Genomic DNA, 22,075 nt, shown 5'->3' with positions numbered 1-22,075 from the left:
ATGCCCTCTGGTCCTAGACTCTCCCACAGGAAGAAACAACCCACCCTGTTAAGTATCTTATGGGCTTCAGTGAGATCTGCTCTCAACCTCCTAAACCCCAGTGAGTACAAGCTCAACCTAGTTAACCTCTCCTCATAAGAAAATCCATCCATATTTGGCATAAACCTAATGAACCTTCTCCAGTTTGAAAACTGTTCATGGTATGATAGGGTGTGGTCTGACTAGTTATTAGCAAAGCTTCCCTATGTTTTATACTCTATTTCCTTTCAAATAAAGAGCAACATTCCATTTCCCTTCCCTGTTACCTGCTGAATTTGGATGTTGACATTTTATGATTTATCTGTGAAGACCTCTAAATCCCTTGTGTTGCAGTGTTTATCCATTTAAATAATATGCAGCTTATCTACTCTGCCAATTACAATTTATGAATTCTTTCTTCTGGCTTCCTTTACCAAATTTCTTTTCTCAAGTTACACGGAGATTAAAGTCACCCATTATTAATGTATAGCCTTTTCTACATGCTGTCATTATCTCCAGTTATAATATTTGATCCTCATTATAACTACTCTTAGGTGCCCTCTAGACTACTCCCAACAGTGTCTTCTTCCCCTTGTTATTTCTTACCTTTACATGGATTCCACATCTGCCAATCCAAGATTATTTTTTGCTATTGTACTTATTTTATCTGTATGAACAAAGCTAGCCCATCACCCTTTCCTGCCTGCCCTTTCCCAAAGGCATATAGAGTCGTAGAGAAGTACAGCACGGAAACAGACTCTTCGGTCCAACCCGTCCATGCCGACCAGTTATCCCAACCCAATCTAGTCTCACGACCAGTACCCGGCTCATGTCCCTCCAAACTCTTCCTATTCATATACCCATACCACTACTTACCATTGAATATTTAGCTCCCAGCTTTGACTTTATTGTATTCATGTCTGTAAGATCACATCCATCTATTTGTGCCATAAATTAATTTATTTTGTTTGGAATACCATGTGCATTCAAGGACAAGGCCATTAATTTTGCATTTTTACCATTTTTCTCTCCCCTTTGACTGTATTTGCTGCTTTTTCTTATGTTTGTGCATTCTTTCTTTCCTGTCCCATTCTGGGTATCATACCTGCAATGTTGCCATATCATTTTGCTGAGCAAGCCTACATTTCTCCTCTCCAGACCTCTCACCACTTTAATTCATTTAAAGCCTTCTCTACTGCCCTTTTGCATGAGATTTAGTTTAAGTTTGCCTCGTAGCAGATAATAACCACTTTACCACTCGTTAATCGAAAAAGTTGTTTAGAACAAATATACATGTTTTTGTATATTAATGAAACCTAGTGTGGGTTTCAGAAACAAAAACAGAAATTGCTGGAAAAGTTCAGCATGTCTGGCAGTGTCTGTGAGAGAAAGGATAGGATTTATGAGTATCTGGAAAGACACTGCTTGATTAGGGACAGCCAGCACAGATTTGTGAGGGGTAGGTCTTGCCTCACAAGTCTTATTGAATTATTTGAGGAGGTGACCAAGCATGTGGATGAGGGTAGAGTAGTGGATGTAGTATACATGGATTTTAGTAAGGCATTTGATAAGGTTCCCCATGGTAGGCTTATGTGGAAAGGCAGGAGGCATGGGATAGAGGGAAATTTGGCCAGTTGGATAGAAACCTGGCTAACCAGTCGAAGTCAGAGAGTGGTGGTAGATGGTAAATATTCAGCCTGGAGCCCAGTTACAAGTGGAGTTCCGCAGGGATCAGTTCTGGGTCCTCTGCTGTTTGTAATTTTTATTAATGACTTGGAAGAGGGATTCGAAGGGTGGGTCAGTAAATTTGCTGACGTTACGAAGATTGGTGGAGTTGTGGATAATGAGGAGGGCTGTTGTTGGCTGCAAAGGGACTTAGATATGATGCAGAGTTGGGCTGAGGAGTGGCAGATGGAGTTCAACCCTGTCAAGTGTGAGGTTGTCCATTGTGGAAGGACAAATAAGATTGCGGAATACAGGGTTAACGGTAGGGTTCTTAGTAAGGTGGAGGAGCAGAGGGATCTTGGGGTCTATGTTCATAGATCTTTGAAAGTTGTCACTCAGGTGGATAGAGCTTGTAAGAAATCCTATGATGTGTTAGCGTTCATTGGCAGAGGGATTGAATTCAAGAGTCATGAAGTGATGTTGCAGCTGTACAGGACCTTGGTTAGGCCACATTTGGAGTACTGTGTGCAGTTCTGGTCGCCTCATTTTAGGAAAGATGTGGAAGCTTTGGAGAGGGTGCAGAGGAGATTTACCAGGATGTTGCCTGGAATGGAGAATAGGTTGTACGAGGATAGGTTGAGAGTGCTAGGCCTTTTCTCATTGGAACGGAGAAGGATGAGGGGTGACTTGATAGAGGTTTATAAGATGACCAGGGGAATAGATAGAGTAGACAGTCAGAGACTTTTTCCCTGGGTACAACAGTGTTACAAGGGGCCATAAATTTAAGGTGAAGGGTGGAAGGTATAGGGGGGATGTCAGGGGTAGGTTCTTTACTCAGAGAGTGGTGGGGGCATGGAATGCGCTGCCTGTGGGAGTGGTAGAGTCAGAATCATTGGTGACCTTTAAGCGGCATTTGGATAAGTACATGGATAGGTGCTTAAGCTAGGACAAATATTCGGCACAACATCGTGGGCCGAAGGGCCTGTTCTATGCTGTATTGTTCTATGTTCTATGTTCTAGAAACCAGAGTTAATGTTTCAGGTGCCGTAACCATTTTTCAGAACACACTGGACCTGAAATACTAACTCTGATTTCTCTGCACAAATGCTGCCAGATCTGCTGAATTTTCCAGCAATTTCTGCTTTTGTTTCTGATTTCCAGCATCTGCAGTTCTTTTGGGTTTTTCTTTTGCCTATTGTGGATTTCTTTTGTCCTTGTGAAAGTCAGATAAATGAACTAACTTAATGATCCAACTGGGCATTTACACATTTTTGATGGCTCATTGAATAATGGCTCACTGCTGGCTTGATTTCCTGCATACTCTTCCCATCAGGATCGTGAGGAAGTTTAAAGGGCTCGGGTGCAGGATGACTCTGTGCAAAAGAGTGGTGCCACAGGGATTAGTGCTGGGGTCTCAGCCTCCTACAATGTACATAGATGAATTGGATCCAGGAACTGAAGGTACAGTTGATAAATGTGCCGATGGCACAAAGAAAAGGAAGCAAGTAAGTTACAAAGTTGTCCATTTTGGCAGGAAGAATTAAACAAAATATAAGTAATGAGACATTGCACAGCTCTGAGATGCAATGTGAGATCTGGTTGTCCTAGTAACCTGAATCACAAAGGTTAATATACAGTTACAGTAAGTAATTAGGAAAGCTAATAGATTGGCATTGTTTATTGCAAGAGCAATTGGATACAAAAGTTGGGAGGTTATTTCTTCAATAATACATAGCATTAGTGAGGCAACATCTGGAGTACTGTGTACAGTACTAGGCTCCTTATTTACAGAAGGATGCAAATGTTTTGGAAGTAGCTCCGAGAAGGTTTACCAGATTTATACCTGAATGGGTTGGGTATCTTATGAAGAAATGGTAGACAGGTAAGCCTGAAGGAGTTTAGAAGAATAAGAGGTAACTTGATTGAAACATATAAGATCCTGAAGGGTTTTACAAGATGGATGTGAAAGCTATGATCCTTTTTGTAGGAAAGCCCAGAACTCCTGACAGAGCTTGAAAATCAAGGGTCACCCATTTAAGACAGAGACGAGGAGAAATTTATTCTTACAGAAGATTATGAATTTTTAAAACTATCTTTGTCAAAATGCACTGGAAACAGAGTCTGTAATATTTTAAAGTCAGGGTGTATTTTTTTAATAAGAAGTGGGTGAAAGCTTATTGTGGTTAGGCATTGTTAGAGTTAATTAGGCTGTAAGGGTTAACTAGGGAAAAGTAAAGAGCAGACTTCGATTAATGAACCTTATATTAGATGAACTTTATGCATCCTTAAGGCTGGTGTCAACAGTAATCTATAAACAACAACTTGTGCCTTCAAAACATTCCAGAGAGCTAGAAGAAATTGGGGGTCGAGTGGGGGTGGGGCTAAGTGATCTTTGGCTGTGGTGAAGGAGAAGACATCAGTGGCATTAGTCTGTGACCTAGAACAGACATGTTTCTTATGTTTTATGAAGAAAAGTTGGAGTATGGATAATGTGATGTCCATGTGGCAAAAATTTGCATAAAGATACTGCCTTTTCCTGTCTATGTGAGTTTTCCAGCTTAACCCTCGAATACACTATCCCTATGTATTCTACACTTAAATAAATAATCAAAACCCTGTACATGTAGCAGATTATTAGAAGTAACCACAACATTGGGAATCTGCCAGTATCAGACCAACCATGATCTTATTGAATGGAGCATGAAGGGCTGAGTGACCTAGTCTCACTCCTGAATCATGTGGGGGCTGAGGAGGAAGCTGGGGATGGAGATGGGGGTTAGTAATCATACACCCAGCTATATTGCCATGTGGTCACTGGTTCAAATGGCAGCTGGTGGAAATTCAATTCTCAGTAATATTGTGTAAGAAACCCTGATCTGGCTCACTAATGAGATCTGCTTTTCTTACCTGGTCTGGCTTATATGTGACTCCAGACTTTCAGCATTGTGGCTGACTCTAAATTTCCCTCTGAAATGCCCCAGCATGCCCCTCAGTTCAGGGTTAATTGGAAATGGGCAGTAAATAATGGCCCTTGTCCGCAACAATCGCAACCCATGACAAAAAAGTATAAGAATACAAAATTCAACTGCTACTTTTTATGTAATGATATTCCTTGGGGATCCAAGAACTCCCCCACCCTCACCCTAGGGATACTGAGATATGATCATTTATGGCATTCAGAATTCCCTTTAGTACTCCAAATTTGTCACAACAAAAAGGAAACACCAAACAATGATGCCTCCTGGATGTTATGAATTATCCCCATTGTCCTCTACATTAAGGAGGTCTACTTGGTGCATTTCCAATTCATTCCCAGCATGTGAGCATCAGTGACTGTGTGACCATATTTACCCTCAGAAATGAGGTGTTGAGTAGTCATGAGGTTAGGTACAGCCCCGGCACTGGTAGAGAATGTTAATTACATAGGGTTGAGGTGGCTGGAGTGAAATGGGGAAGGAGTTCAGCAGAAAATATGGTTGAGGAACAATAGCAGGCATTTTTTAAAATTCATTTTTAGGATGTGGGTATTGTTATCTGGGTCAACATTTATAACCCATCTCTAATTGCTATGGAGAAGGTGGGGCTGAGCTGCCTTCTTGACTTGCTGCAGTCTGTGCTGGTTGACTCACAATGCTTTTAGGGAGGGAGATCCAGGATTTTGACCCAATGTTGAAGAAAATAGTTTACTATTTACAGTAAAGAGATATCCCAGTCAGGAAAAAGGATTCCAGGAAAGGGATAAAGACGGTATCAAATTGAAAGGAAGAACATACAATGTGGCAAAGATTAGGGATTAGGAAAGAGTTAGAAGCCAAATAATGCCAAAATAAAGAAGAAAATAAACTATGAAGGACGAATATTATCTGAAACATCGGGCAAACTCTTTGCTCTTTTCTGAATCTCAATCTTCCCAGAATCTGGGAATATTACACTTTAAGGGGTAGAGGGGTTGTCTATGGGGGTGTCTGTCTCTCTGTATCTGGGTGTATGTCTCTGTGGGGGTGTATGTCTCTATGTGTCTGGGTGTATGTCTCTATGGGGGTGTCAGTCTCTCTGTGTGTCTGGGTGTATGTCTCTGTGGGGGTGTCTGTCTCTCTGTGTCAGAGTGTATGTCTCTGTGGGGGTGTCTGTCTCTGTGTTTCTGGGTGTATGTCTCTGTGGGGTCTCTGTCTCTCTCTGTGTGTCTAGGTGTATGTCTCTGTGGGGGTGTCTGTCTCTGTATCTGGGTGTATGTCTCTGTGGGGGTGTCTGTCTCTCTGTGTGTCTAGGTGTATGTCTCTGTGGGGGTGTCTGTATCTCTGTATCTGGGTGTATGTCTCTTGGGGGTGTCTGTCCCTCTGTGTCAGGGTGTATGTCTCTGTGGGGGTGTCTGTCCCTCTGAATCTGGGTGTATGTCTCTGTGGGGGTGTCTGTCCTTCTGTGTCTGGGTGTATGTCTCTGTGGGGGTGTCTGTCCCTCTGTGTCAGGGTGTATGTCTCTATGAGGGTGTCTGTCCCTCTATGTCAGGGTGTATGTCTCTGTGGGGTGTCTGTCTCTCTGTGTCTGGGTGTATGTCTCTGTGGGGGTGTCTGTCCCTCTATGTCAGGGTGTATGTCTCTGTGGGGTGTCTGTCTCTCTGTGTCTGGGTGTATGTCTGTGTGGGGGTGTCTGTCCCTCTGTGTCTGGGTGTATGTCTCTGTGGGGGTGTCTGTCCCTCTGTGTCTGGGGGAGGGGGAGCGGCTGCTGCCGTCAGGGGCGGAGCCTGAGCCTGAGGCCCAGAGCCGGCGTTTCCAAACGACAGCCCGAGGCCTGGAGTCCGGGGCCCGGCTCGACATGGTCAGAGCGGGATCGCGGGACAGACAGGGGCCCGGGGATGGGGCCGGGGGATGGGGCCCGGGGCCGGGGGATGGGGCCCGGGGCCGGGGGATGGGGCCCGGGGATGGGGCCCGGGGCCGGGGGATGGGGCCCGGGGCCGGGGGATGGGGCCCGGGTATGGGGACGGGGCCCGGGTATGGGGACGGGGCCCGGGTATGGGGACGGGGCCCGGGTATGGGGACGGGGCACGGGGCCGGGGGACGGGGCCGGGGCCGGGGGACGGGGCCGGGGCCGGGGCCGGGGCCCGGGGCCGGGGGATGGGGCCGGGGCACGGGGCACGGGGCCGGGGCACGGGGCCGGGGGATGGCACCAGGGCCGGGGGACGGGGCCGGGGCACGGGGGATGGGGCCGGGGCACGGGGCCGGGGGATGGCACCAGGGCCGGGGGATGGGGCACGGGGCCGGGGGATGGGGCACGGGGCCGGGGGATGGCACCAGGGCCGGGGGATGGGGCACGGGGCCTATTGTGTGTCTGTGGAGGATTCCCTGAGAATCACGGGGTTGGAGGGAGGGAGGCTCCATCCCAGTATGAATGGGCTGAATGGCCGCCTGTAGCGTGGTACTGGGTAATAATCCTGTTCCCGGGCACATGGGGAAAGGTCACTCGAACTGTCACTTGTCATTAACCCCCATCACCCTGATCCCCGTCACCCTGATCCCCCATCACCCTGATCCCCCGTCACCCTGATCCCCATCACCCTGATCCCCATCACCCTGATCCCCCGTCACCCTGATCCCCATCACCCTGATCCCCCATCACCCTGATCCCCCGTCACCCTGATCCCCCGTCACCCTGATCCCCCGTCACCCTGATCCCCGTCACCCTGATCCCCGTCACCCTGATCCCCGTCACCCTGATCACCCTGATCCCCGTCACCCTGATCCCCCGTCACCCTGATCCCCCGTCACCCTGATCCCCGTCACCCTGATCCCCGTCATCCTGATCCCCGTCACCCTGATCCCCGTCACCCTGATCCCCCGTCACCCTGATCCCCCGTCACCCTGATCCCCGTCACCCTGATCCCCGTCACCCTGATCCCCGTCACCCTGATCCCCGTCACCCTGATCCCCGTCATCCTGATCCCCGTCACCCTGATCCCCCGTCACCCTGATCCCCGTCACCCTGATCCCCGTCACCCTGATCCCCCGTCACCCTGATCCCCCGTCACCCTGATCCCCCGTCACCCTGATCCCCCGTCACCCTGATCCCCGTCACCCTGATCCCCGTCACCCTGATCCCCCGTCACCCTGATCCCCGTCACCCTGATCCCCCGTCACCCTGATCCCCGTCACCCTGATCCCCGTCACCCTGATCCCCCATCACCCTGATCCCCGTCACCCTGATCCCCATCACCCTGATCCCCCATCACCCTGATCCCCCATCACCCTGAACCCCCATCACCCTGATCCCCATCACCCTGATCCCCATCACCCTGATCCCCGTTACCCTGATCCCCATCACCCTGATCTCCGTCACCCCAACACCCTGATCCCCATCACCCTAATCCCCCATCACCCTGATCCCCGTTACCCTGATCCCCCATCACCCTGATCCCCCATCACCCTGATCCCCCGTCACCCTGAACCCCCGTCACCCTGATCCCCGTCACCCTGATCCCCGTCACCCTGATCCCCCATCACCCTGATCCCCCGTCACCCTGAACCCCCGTCACCCTGATCCCCATCACCCTGATCCCCCATCACCCTGATCCCCCATCACCCTGATCCCCCATCACCCTGATCCCCCATCACCCTGATCCCCCATCACCCTGATCCCCATCACCCTGATCCCCCATCACCCTGATCCCCCTCACCCTGATCCCCCATCACCCTGATCCCCATCACCCTGATCCCCCATCACCCTGATCCCCCATCACCCTGAACCCCCATCACCCTGATCCCCATCACCCTGATCCCCATCACCCTGATCCCCGTTACCCTGATCCCCATCACCCTGATCTCCGTCACCCCAACACCCTGATCCCCATCACCCTGATCCCCCATCACCCTGATCCCCGTTACCCTGAACCCCCATCACCCTGATCCCCATCACCCTGATCCCCCATCACCCTGATCCCCCATCACCCTGATCCCCCATCACCCTGATCCCCCATCACCCTGAACCCCCATCACCCTGATCCCCATCACCCTGATCCCCATCACCCTGATCCCCGTTACCCTGATCCCCATCACCCTGATCTCCGTCACCCCAACACCCTGATCCCCATCACCCTGATCCCCCATCACCCTGATCCCCGTTACCCTGATCCCCCATCACCCTGATCCCCGTCACCCTGATCCCCGTCACCCTGATCCCCGTCACCCTGATCCCCAACACCCTGATCCCCCATCACCCTGATCCCCATCACCCTGATCCCCGTCACCCTGATCCCCGTCACCCTGATCCCTATCACCCTGATCCCCCATCACCCTGATCCCCCATCACCCTGATCCCCATCACCCTGATCCCCGTCACCCTGATCCCCCATCACCCTGATCCCCGTCACCCTGATCCCCAACACCCTGATCCCCCATCACCCTGATCCCCATCACCCTGATCCCCGTCACCCTGATCCCCGTCACCCTGATCCCCATCACCCCAACACCCTGATCCCTATCACCCTGATCCCCCATCACCCTGATCCCCCATCACCCTGATCCCCAACACCCTGATCCCCCATCACCCTGATCCCCATCACCCTGATCCCCATCACCCTGATCCCCGTCACCCCAACACCCTGATCCCTATCACCCTGATCCCCCATCATCCTGATCCCCATCACCCTGATCCCCCATCACCCTGATCCCCATCACCCTGATTCCCCCGTCACCCCATCACCCTGATCCCCGTTACCCTGATCCCCCATCACCCTGATACCCGTCACCCTGATCCCCATCACCCTGATCCCCCATCACCCTGATCCCAGTCACCCTGATCCCCATCACCCTGATCCCCCATCACCCTGATCCCCATCACCCTGATCCCCGTCACCCCAACACCCTGATCCCTATCACCCTGATCCCCCATCACCCTGATCCCCATCATCCTGATCCCCATCATCCTGATCCCCGTCACCCTGATCCCCCGTCACCCCATCACCCTGATCCCCGTTACCCTGATCCCCCATCACCCTGATACCCGTCACCCTGATCCCCGTCAACCTGATCCCCCATCACGCTGATCCCCCATCACCCTGATCCCCATCACCCTGATCCCCCATCACCCTGATCCCCGTCACCCTGATCCCCCATCACCCTGATCCCCATCACCCTGATCCCCATCACCCTGATCCCCCATCACCCTGATCCCCGTCACCCTGATTCCCTATCACCCTGATCCCCATCACCCTGATCCCCGTCACCCTGATCCCCCATCACCCTGATCCCCATCACCCTGATCCCCCATCACCCATGATCCCCCATCACCCTGATCCCCCATCACCCTGATCCCCGTCACCCTGATTCCCTATCACCCTGATCCCCGTCACCCTGATCCCCCGTGACCCTGTCACCCTCATCCCCATCACCCTGACCCCCTTCATCCTCATCCCCGTCACCCTGATCCCGGTCACCCTGATCCCCAACACCCTGATCCCCCATCACCCTGATCCCCGTCACCCTGATCCCCGTCACCCTGATCCCCCATCACCCTGATCCCCCATCACCCTGATCCCCAACACCCTGATCCCCATCACCCTGATCCCCATCACCCTGATCCCCAACACCCTGATCCCCCATCACCCTGATCCCCATCACCCTGATCCCCGTCACCCCAACACCCTGATCCCTATCACCCTGATCCCCCATCACCCTGATCCCCGTCACCCTGATTCCCCATCACCCTGATCCCCGTCACCCTGATTCCCTATCACCCTGATCCCCATCACCCTGACCCCCTTCATCCTCATCCCCGTCACCCTGATCCCGGTCACCCTGATCCCCAACACCCTGATCCCCATCACCCTGATCCCCCATCACCCTGATCCCCATCACCCTGATCCCCGTCACCCTGATCCCCCATCACCCTGATCCCCAACACCCTGATCCCCATCACCCTGATCCCCCATCACCCTGATCCCCATCACCCTGATCCCTGTCACCCCAACACCCTGATCCCTATCACCCTGATCCCCATCACCCTGATCCCCCATCACCCTGATCCCCATCACCCTGATCCCCAACACCCTGATCCCCAACACCCTGATCCCCGTCACCCCAACACCCTGATCCCTATCACCCTGAGCCCCCATCACCCTGATCCCAGTCACCCTGATCCCCATCACCCTGATCCCCCATCACCCTGATCCCCATCACCCTGATCCCCGTCACCCTGATCCCCGTCACCCTGATCCCCCGTCACCCTGATCCCCGTCACCCTGATCCCCGTCACCCTGATCCCCCGTCACCCTGATCCCCGTCACCCTGATCCCCCATCACCCTGATCCCCGTCACCCTGATCCCCATCACCCTGATCCCCATCACCCTGATCCCCATCACCCTGATCCCCATCACCCTGATCCCCAACACCCTGATCCCCATCATCCTGATCCCCATCACCCTGATCCCCAACACCCTGATCCCCATCATCCTGATCCCCATCACCCTGATCCCCCATCACCCTGATCCCCATCATCCTGATCCCCGTCACCCTGATCCCCATCACCCTGAGCCCCCATCACCCTGATCCCCATCATCCTGATCCCCGTCACCCTGATCCCCCATCACCCTGATCCCCATCACCCTGATCCCCGTCACCCTGATCCCCCATCACCCTGATCCCCATCATCCTGATCCCCGTCACCCTGATCCCCCATCACCCTGATCCCAGTCACCCTGATCCCCATCACCCTGATCCCCATCACCCTGAGCCCCCATCACCCTGATCCCCCATCACCCTGATCCCCATCATCCTGATCCCCGTCACCCTGATCCCCCGTCACCCCATCACCCTGATCCCCGTTACCCTGATCCCCCATCACCCTGATCCCCGTCACCCTGATCCCCGTCAACCTGATCCCCCATCACGCTGATCCCCCATCACCCTGATCCCCATCACCCTGATCCCCAACACCCTGATCCCCATCACCCTGATCCCCATCACCCTGATCCCCCATCACCCATGATCCCCCATCACCCATGATCCCCCATCACCCTGATCCCCCATCACCCTGATCCCCATCACCCTGATCCCCATCACCCTGATCCCCCATCACCCTGATCCCCATCACCCTGATCCCCATCACCCTGATCCCCATCACCCTGATCCCCCATCACCCATGATCCCCCATCACCCTGATTCCCCATCACCCTGATCCCCCATCACCCTGATCCCCATCACCCTGATCCCCCATCACCCTGATCCCCGTCACCCTGATTCCCCATCACCCTGATCCCCGTCACCCTGATTCCCCATCACCCTGATCCCCCATCACCCTGATCCCCGTCACCCTGATTCCCCATCACCCTGATCCCCGTCACCCTGATTCCCCATCACCCTGATTCCCCATCACCCTGATTCCCCATCACCCTGATCCCCATCACCCTGATCCCCGTCACCCTGATCCCCCGTGACCCTGTCACCCTCATCCCCATCACCCTGATCCCCGTCATCCTCATCCCCGTCACCCTGGTCCCTGTCACCCTGATCCCCGTCACCCTGATCCCCGTCACCCTGATCCCCATCACCAAGGTACCCATCACCCTGGTCCCCATCGCCCTGATCCCCGTCACCCTGGTCCCCTTCACCCTGATCCCCGTTACCCTGCTCCTCCGTCACCCTGCTCCCCCATCACCCTGATCCCCCGTCACCCTGATCCCCCATCACCCTGGTCCCCATCACCCTGATCCCCCATCACCCTGATCCCCCGTCAGCCTGATCCCCTGTCACCCTGATCCCCATCACCCTGATCCCCATCACCCTGGTCCCTGTCACCACGGTCCCCGTCACCCTCGTCCCCGTCACCCTGGTCCCCCATCACCCTGCTCCCTATCACCCTGCTCTCTGTCACCCTGGTCCCCATCACCAAGGTCCCCGTCACCCTGGTCCCCGTCACCACGGTCCCCATCACCCTGGTCCCCATCACCACGGTCCCCATCACCCTGGTCCCCATCACCCTGGTTCCTGTCACCACGGTCCCCGTCACCCTGGTCCCCCATCACCCTGCTCCCTATCACCCTGCTCTCTGTCACCCTGGTCCCCATCACCAAGGTCCCCGTCACCCTGGTCCCTGTCACCATGGTCCCCGTCACCACGGTCCCCATCACCCTGGTCCCCAACATTACAGTCCCCATCACCCTGGTCCCCGTCACCCTGGTCACCATCACCATGGTCCCCATCACCACGGTCCCCATCACCACGGTCCCCATCACCCTGGTCCCCTGTCACCCTGATCCCCGTCACCCTGATCCCCGTCACCCTGATCCCCGTCACCCTGGTCCCCTGTCACCCTGATCCCCGTCACCCTGATCCCCGTCACCCTGATCCCCGTCACCCTGATCCCCGTCACCATGGTCCCCGTCACCATGGTCCCCATCACCATAGTCCCCACATCACAGTCCCCATCATCATGGTCCCCATCACTCTGGTCCCCAACATCACGATTCCTGTCACCATTTTCCCTGTCACCATGGTCCCCGTCATCACGGTCCCCATTACCACGGTCCCTGTCACCATGATCCCCATCACCACAATCCCTGTCACCATAGTGTCTATGTATCCTCTGTTTGGAATGGGTTTTTGAAAGAGGGAATTGGTGAGCAGTGGGTGGATTGGAGTAGGGAATGGGACATGGGAACATTATGGAAATAGGGAATGGGGCAAAGGGAATGTTATGGAAATAGGGAATGGGGGGGGTAATGGGAGGCGATTGAAATAGGGAAAGAGGGGCAAGGAGACACGATTGAAGCCATGCTCATCTGTAGGAATGTTTGAGGATCAGTGACTTGTGTATCGTGGGGTTTGGTGTCATCGTGAAACTTTTCATTGTACAAGGGTGTATGAGTCAGTGATGAAGACGTCTCAGCAGGAGGGTGGTGTTCTGAGCACTCAGGTCAGTGTGCAGTCTCAGACTCTACCCTGGGGGTGCATTGAAGTTCAGTGCTGGCAGTCAGTTTGGGGGGATGGGGTCGGGTTCCAGGCTGTTGGTTTTAGAGTTGGGGACAGGATATCGTGCTCTAGGTCTTTGTGTGGATCAGGGATCAGCGTTTTACCAGGGTGAGGGAAGAGTTTTTGGTGGTAGCTGGGGTGCTTTGTTTGATGACCATAGTCTCTGTTTGCTGGATCACAGTCTGTTTCATAAACCAGCAGTAGGCCCATTGTGATCACTTACCACTTTTGACCATAATCTAAAACTACTGAATACTCACTCTGTTTAAACTAATGCACAGAGATAAACTGCAGATTTATCAAGATCTTTAGATTTGAGGATATGCTATATCTGTCTTTATTCAGACTGTTTGACTCTGGCTAACTAATTTCATTCCCTGCAGATACCAGAATTACAAAAAAGCACCGTCCATATCCAGGAACCAGAGCGTGTGGAAAGAATTATCTCTGCCCTCTGTGATGGGGGAGTCTCCAAACTTCAGGTGGGTCTGTAATGAGGCCAGATCATAGCTATCCTCAGCTGGATTTACCATGATTGAAAGCAGAAAAGGGCCTTTACCAATGAGGTGTCTCCTGTTTATGACAGAGATTAGGAATTCGCTTTTTCTCTAAGCCTGTGGAATTCGCTTTCTCAGAGAGTGATGGAGTTGGTGTCATTAAACATTTTAAAACTGTGTTAAATTGACTACCTGTCCATCAAGAATTGAAGTGTGGAAGTGAACAGGAAAGTAGAGACAATTTTTCATTCATCTGGGACTTTTCCAGAACTTGAGAGTTCTTAGAAGATTACTCCCAATGCATCCAAAATCTCTGCAGCTGCTTCTGTTAAATATTCTTGGATGGACCCCATCAAGTCCATGGGCCTTTAGCCTCATTATTGAACTGAAATTCCACCAGCTGCCATTTGAACACATGTCCCCATCACATTAAAGCTGGGCCTATGGATTACTAGCCCAGTGGCAGTACCATGACACTACCATCTCCCCTTAAGGGACTGAAGGGTCTGTTTCATTGTGCACAGTCAACATGCTATTCTTCTGTGTTTAAGGAATGTTGGAGTTGTGCAACCATGTGATCTACTCCATTAATGGGCTACTGTTTCTGTTCCAGGTTATTACAGATTTTGATATGACTTTAACGCGATTTGCCAAGAACAGCAAAAAAAGGATAACCTGTTATAGTAAGTATTGCCTTTTCTACTGTGGGGATCATTTGGAAATTGTCACTTTGTACCTGGAACGATGAGCTCCTAGAGTGGAGAGAATGTTTCATGGGGACAGGTAGAGGAAGCTTTACTTTCAGTTTAAAAGAGAAGAGGGAACTTTACTCTCTATCTATCCTGTGTTGTACAGTACATTCAGTATGCTCAGAGCACATCAAGAGTCCGAGACAGCTCGAGTGAGTATGTAGTATGGGGAACTTGGAGCAGCGTGGGAGTTTGGTTCAGAGGGGAAGGGCCTATGCCTAAAACATCGATTCTCCTGCTCTTTGGATGCTGCCTGACTTGCTGAGCTTTTCCAGTGCCACACTTTTTGACACTAAATTAGAAAGCAGAACCAAAAAGGTAGTAACCTGTGATTACTACCTGAGCCATGAACTAATTGGCTCAGGGTGAACAAAGTTAAGGGGTAAACATTTGGCTCAAAGATTAGTGTGGGTAAAAATGATTCAAATTCAAGGGACATTGGCCCCAGTACTGGGGAAGGAGTGAACTGTTCCGATGGGGCGGGCTCCATCTGAATGATGCTGAGACCAGAGTTCTGGCAAATCACATTACCAGGAGTGTGGATAGGGCTTTAAAGTAAACAGTGGTGGTGGTGGTATGGGGGGGTGGGGGGGTGGGGGGGTGTTGGGATGGGTTCTGTTGCATGAAATATTATGGAAAAGTTAAAAGAGAGGAAGTGATGAAGGGCTTTTGCTCGAAATGTTGATTTTCCTGCTCCTCGGAAGCTGCCTGACCTGCTGTGCTTTTCCAGCACCACTCTAACCAAGACTCTGGTTTCCAGCATCTGCAGTCCTTGTTTTTACCTAAAAGAGAGGAAGGTTTCAGCAGAGCTTAAAGTTTCTGGAACAAGTGTCCAAGGACACACATAAATTAGGATAGGTAAAGCCTGTAAGAAAGGCACTATTAAAGTAGTCTTGAGGGACTTCAATATACAGTTGGACTTGCACATCAGGTTGGTAGTGGATCTCAAGAAAAGGAACTTGTGAAATGTACCCAAGATGGATTTGGTGATGCGTAATGAGAAAGTCTTGATTAAGAAGCTTTAAGTGAAGGATTCCCTCGGATGCAGTGACCATAACGTAAGAACTAGGAGCAGGAGCAGACCATCTGGCCCTTTGAGTCTGCTGATCTTTTTATGGCTTCAGCTCCACTTAATTCCTTTACTGTTCAAAAAGTTATCTATCTTAGCTTTAAGAACATTCAATGAGGAAGCCTCAACTATTTCACTGGTCAGGGAATTCTCAATCCTCTGGGTGAAGAAGTTCCTTCTCAATTCAGTCCTAAATCTGCTCCCCCTAACTTAGAGGCTATGCCCTCTTGTCCTAGTTTCACCCACCAGTGGAAACATCCTTATAGCTTATCAATTCCCTTCATAATTTTATGTGTTTCTATAAGATTCCCCCTCGTTCTGAATTCCAATGAATATACTCCCAGTCTATTCTGTTTCTTCTCATAAACTATAACTCCCTCAAGTCCAGAATCAACCTGGTGAACCTCCTCTGCACCCCTTCTCGTGCCAGAATGTCTTTTCTCAAGTAAGAAGACTAAAACCACATGCAGTACTCCAGATGCAGCCTGACCAGCATCATATACAGCGCAACATAACTTTCCTGCTTTTAAAGTCAATCCCTTTAGCAATGAAGTACAAAATTGTATGTGCGTTCCTAATTACCTGTTATATCTGCAGACCAACCTTCAGTGATTCATGCACAAGGACACTCAGGTCCCTCTGCACAGCATATAGATGTCTTGCTACTTCTTCCTTGATAATAGATTCAAGCATTTTCAATTCACATTGCAGTTTGAGAGGGTAAAGCTGGAATCGAATGTAGCAGTATTACAATTGAGTAAAGGTAACTGCAAAGACATGAAGGAGGAGCTGACCGGAGGTGATTGAAAGGGGAGTCTAGCAGGGAAGATTGTGGAGCAGCAATGGCAGGAGTTTCTGAGGGTAATTTGGGAGACACAGTAGAGATTCATCCCAATGAAGAAGATACGTATGAAGGGGAGGATGAAGCAAACACGGCTGACAAGGGAAATCAGGGACAGAATAAAAGAGAAAGCAAACAATGTGGTGAAGATTAGTGGGAAGCCAGATGAAATATGAAAATAAGCTAGCTATTAATTGAAAAGAAAATTGCAAGAGTTTTTTTAAGTAAATGAAAGATAAGAGAGAGGCAAGAGTGGATGTTGAAGCACTGGAAAATGAGGCTGGAGAAGCAGTAATAGTGAACAAAGGGATAGCGGAGGAACTGAATAGGTAATTTGCATCAATTTTCACAGTGGAAGACACTAGCAGCTTACCAGAACTTAAAGAGAGTTGGTGACAGAGGTGAATCACAGGAAACAGAGGGTAGCATGGAAGGATACTATTTGGAATAGAGGGTTATGTTGAATGGTGTTCCATAAGGGACAGTGCTGGGACCTCTGCTGTTGATTTGGAGGAAAATGTGGCTAGTCTAATTAGTAAGTTTCCTGATGAAGGGCTTTTGCCCGAAATGTCAATTTTCCTGCCCCTCGGATGCTGCCTGATCTGCTGTGCTTTTCCAGCACCACTCTGATCTAAACTCTGGTTTACAGCATCTGCAGTCCTCACTTTTTGCCTAATTAGTAAGTTTGTAGACAATAAAAAGATTGGTGGATTTGTGGATTGTGAGCAGGATTGTCAAAGGACACAGCAGGATATAGATCAGTTGGAGGCATGGGCAGATGAAGTTTAATCCAGATAAATGTGAAGTGATACATTTTGGAAGGTCAAGTACAGGTGGAAATTGTGCAGTGAATGGCAGAACCCTTAGGAGTATTGACATGCAGAGGGATCTGGGTGTGCAGGTCCACAGATCACTACAGCGCAGGTAGATAAGGTAGTAATAAAAATCTATGGCAAGCTTGCCTTCATTGGAAGGGACATTAACTATAAGGATAGACAGGTTATGCTGCAGCCTTACGGAAATTCAGTTAGGCCACACTTGGAATATTGCATACAGTTCTGGTCGCCACAATACCAGAAGGATGTGGATGCTTTGGAGAGGGTACAGAAAAGATTTACCAGGATGTTGCCTGTTATGGAGAATTTTAGTAATGAAGAAAGATGGATAGACTGGGTTTGTTTTCACTGAAATGCAGGAGGTTGAAGGGTGACCTGATACTCATTTATAAGTTTGTGAATGGCATGGATAGAGTAGAAAGTGTGAGGCTTTTTCCTAAAGTGGAGGGATCAATTACTAGGGGACACAGGTGCAGAGGGAAGGGAGAGTTTAAATGAGATGTGTGAGGCTGGTTTTTCACACAAAGGGTGGTGAGTGCCTGGAACGCGCTGCCAGAGGAGGGGGTGGGAGCAGACACAACAGCAGCACTCAAGAAGCACCTGGATAAATACAGGAATAGGAAAGTGAATAGAAGGATATGGATCCTGTAAGTGAAGACAGTTTTAGTATGGAAGGGCACGATGTGTTGGCACAGGCTTGGAGGGCCATAGGGCCTGTTCCTGTGCTGTATTGTTCTTAGTTCTTGTTCTGTAAGATTTGAAGGTGGATAAATCGCGTGGACTAGAGGTTCTGGAGGAGATATCTAAGGAGATTGTAGAGGAATTGCTGGTGCTCGTTCAGGAATGACTGGAGTCAGGAAACTGGCTAACGTAACACCCTGTTTAAGAAGGGCAGGAGACAGGAGACTGTAAGCCAATTAGCCTAACCTTGGTTGGCAGGATTTTAGAGTCCATGATTAAGGATGAGATTATGGAGTCCTGAGAAACAAATGGTAAAACAGAACTGAGTCGGGGGGGATCAGGCCTGACAAATCTGTTAGAATTCTTTGAGGAAATAATGAATAAGTTAGACAAAAGAGAGCAAGTAGACGTGATCTGTTTGGATTTCCAGAAGGCTTTGGACAAGGTACCCACAGACCAGGCTACTAAAGAACATAATAGTGTTAGGGGCAAAATCCTGGCATGGGTCAAGGGTTGGCTGACTGGTGGAAGGCACAGAGTGGGGATAAAGGGGTCTTTTTCAGGATTGCTGCTCGTGACGAGTGGAGTTCTTCAGGGGTTAGTGTTGGGAACCACAAATATTCACATTATACATTAACAATCAAGACGAAGAAACTGAGAGCGTTGCTGCTAAGTTTTTGCCCAACAAAAAAATGAGGTACAGGTTGTGTTGAGGAAGTAGGGAGTGCAGAAGGACATGGACAGGCTAGGAGAGTGGACAAAGAAGGGGTAAATGGAATACAAGGTGGGGAATTGTTAGATTATGCATTTTGGTAGGAAGAATAGAGGCATAGACTATTTTCTAAACTGGGAAAGCTTTTTGAAATCTGAAGCACAAAGGGATTTGGGAGTCTTAGCACATGATACTTTTAAGGTTAACATGTAGGTTCAGTTGACAGGTAGGATGGCAAATGTAATGTTTAAATTCCTTTCAAGGGGGCTAGAATACAAGAGTAGAAATATACTGCTGAGGCTATATAAAGCTCTGGTCAGATCACATTTGGAATATTGTGGGCAGGTTTGGGCCCCGAATCTAAGGATGGATGTGCTGAAGGGGAGAGGATCCAGAGGAGGTTTACAAGAATGATCCTGGGACAAAGGGCTTTTTATATGAGGAGCGGTTAAGGACTCTGGGTCTGTACTTCGTAGAGTTTAAAGGACGAGGTGGGGTCTGTTTAAAACTTACAGAACACTGAGAGGCCATGGACAGAGTGGACATGGAGAACATGTTTCCATTTGCAGGAGAGATTAGGATCTGAAGGCACAGCCTCACAGTGAAAGGACAATCCTTTCGAATGGAGATGAGGAGGAATGTCTTCAGCCAGAGCAGAGTGAATCTGTGGAGCTCATTGTCACAAAGGTGTATGGAGACAAAATCATTAAAAGTATCTCAGACAGAGGTAGATTCTTGCTTGGTAAGGGAATCAAGGGTTACAGGGAGAAGGCTTCAGAAAGGTATCAGCCATGATTAAATGGCAGAGCAGACTCGATGGGCTGAATGGCCTAATTCTGCTTCCATATCATATCTGTATAGTACATGGCCTGAGTATGTTTGACAGGGACAGTGTAGAGGAAGCTTTCATTTCTGTTTAAAAGTGTAGAGGCACTTACTCTATATCTAATCCCATGCTGTGTCTGACCTGGAAGTGTTTGATGGGGTCAATGTAGAGGAAGCTTTATTTCATATCTAACCCTGTGCTGTCCCTGTTGTGGGAATGTTTCATGGGGCTTTGCTTTCTATGTATAAGAGTACAGTTACCTGTACTGTGTATCTAATCCTGTGCAAACCCTATCCTGGGAGTGTTTGATGGGACAGGGTGGAAGGAGTTTTACTTCCATTTTATGTGTGTGAACGGAGCTTTGCTTTCAGTTCAGAAGAGTAAAGGGGCTTTACTCTAGATCTAACCTGTGCTGTTCCTGTTCAGTCAGTTTTTGATGAGGGCAGTGTAAATGCAGCTTTAATTTCCATTTAAATAACTAGAGGGAGCTTTACTCTATCTACCCCTGTACTTTCCCTGTCCTGGGAGTTTCTGATGGGACAATGTAAAGTCAGGTTTACTTTCCATTTGAAAGAATAGAGCCAGTTTAATCTGTATCTATCCCCATGCTGTCTCTGTCTTGTGATTGTTTTATGGGGACATGTAGAGAGAGCTTTAATCTGTATTAAGCCTGTGCTGTCTCTGTCTTGTGGGCGTTTGATGGGGACAGTGTCGAGGGAGCTTTACTCTGAAGCCTGTGTGTCCCTGGCCTGGGTATGTTTGATGGGGACAGTGTTGAGAGAGCTTTACTTACAGTTTAAAAATGTAGAGGCACCTTTACTTTCAGTTTAAAGTACCATTTAAAATAGTAGAGAAAGCTGCACTCTGTGTCTAACCCCATTCTGTATATGTCCTGGGATTGTTTAACAGGGACAGTGTAGAGGAAGTATCTCGCACTGTGTTGTCCCTGTACTGGGAGTGTTTGATGGGGAGAATATAGTGAGAGCTTTAATTTCAGTGAGCACGCAATTTTCTAGAAATTTCAGGAAATTTGCAAAAGGATTATAAATGAATTGAATTTTAAATTGGAGTTTGATCTGCACTAATACTACTTATGTACTTCTTCGGATTTCCACAGGTATTATTCAAGACAGCACATTAATTAGCGATGAATGCAAGATAAAGGTAATTGGTGCCTACATTTTACAGATATAAATAAGCTGTAGCTTAGTTCACATTTGTAAACACAGAGCAATGATCTGCAGAAGAAAATGGCTGGCAGTGACATGAACATGCAGAATGCATCTTTCTACATTATACATTTCCACAGTCGCAAGGGGCAGGTGTGATGGTCCATAATATGCTCCCCATTTGCTCTCACATTATTTCCCTCAATTTCCCTCACTCTCCAGATCTTATTTCCCAGGTAACTATCTCTTTGCCTGTTAGATATCTCTGTTTGAGAATTGGTTTAGCTCAGTTGACTGGATGGTTGCTTTGTGAAATAGTGTAATGGCAACTGTGTGGGTTCAATTCCCACATTGGCTGAGGTCAAAATGAAGGACTTTCCTTCTCAAACCTCTCCCCTTACCTGAGCTGTGGCAGTTCTCAGGTTAAATTACAACCAGTCATCTCTCACTAATGAGATAGCAGCCTTATGGTCTAGTAAGACTGTGGAACTTCATGTGATCTCTGTTTATTGTGGATCAGCCTGTGTTTTGAGTCACAATGAACATAGACGTAAAACAGTACAGCACAGGAACAGACCCTTCGGCCCACCATGTCTGTGCCAATCATACCATTCCAAACTAATCCCTTCTGCCTGCACATGGTGTGTGTCCCTCTACTTGTTCAAATGCCTCTTAAACATTGCTTCTATCACCTCTCCAGCAGCATATTTCTGACACCTACCACCCTCTGTGTAAATAAATGCCTCATGTATCTCCTTCAAATGTTGCCCCTCTCACCTTAAGCCTATCTCCCCTAGTATTTGACATTTCCTCTCTGGGAAAAACGCACCAAGTATCCACCCTATGCATGCCTCTCAGAATTTTAATCTCTCATTACAGATGAACGAACTTCTCAACTTCTACTATCCCATTGAGATTGACCACTCACGCAGCATCGAAGAGAAGTTTCCCCTGATGATCGAGTGGTGGGTCACAGTCCTTAGATTTTATTGTTGCTGTCTCCATTCCTGACATCCAGCCACACGGAGTGGGGGACCTGGGAAGGTGCTGAGGT

At 49.5% G+C, this 22,075-nt stretch overlaps 1 protein-coding gene across 3 annotated transcripts in view; it reads left to right on the top strand.

The window, feature by feature from the left end:
- Window positions 1-22,075, top strand: part of klhl11 (kelch-like family member 11) — a 68,230-nt gene that overhangs the window by 39,997 nt on the left and 6,158 nt on the right. Inside the window, exons 1-6 of one of the 3 annotated variants that reach the window (XM_072561204.1) lie at window positions 6,338-6,498; window positions 13,528-13,585; window positions 14,025-14,123; window positions 14,752-14,821; window positions 20,970-21,016; window positions 21,901-21,986. In XM_072561204.1, the coding sequence (XP_072417305.1) occupies window positions 6,353-6,498; window positions 13,528-13,585; window positions 14,025-14,123; window positions 14,752-14,821; window positions 20,970-21,016; window positions 21,901-21,986 (506 nt within the window). In that variant the 5' untranslated portion in view covers window positions 6,338-6,352. Of the gene's footprint in view, window positions 1-6,297; window positions 6,499-13,527; window positions 13,586-14,024; window positions 14,124-14,751; window positions 14,822-20,969; window positions 21,017-21,900; window positions 21,987-22,075 lie in introns of those variants that run through there. The other 2 variants (XM_072561203.1, XM_072561202.1) reach the window with 2 other exon arrangements.

This window comes from Chiloscyllium punctatum, chromosome 42 (assembly GCF_047496795.1).
Source record: "Chiloscyllium punctatum isolate Juve2018m chromosome 42, sChiPun1.3, whole genome shotgun sequence".
NCBI lineage: Eukaryota > Metazoa > Chordata > Chondrichthyes > Orectolobiformes > Hemiscylliidae > Chiloscyllium > Chiloscyllium punctatum.
This window is presented reverse-complemented; position numbering and strand designations above follow the sequence as displayed.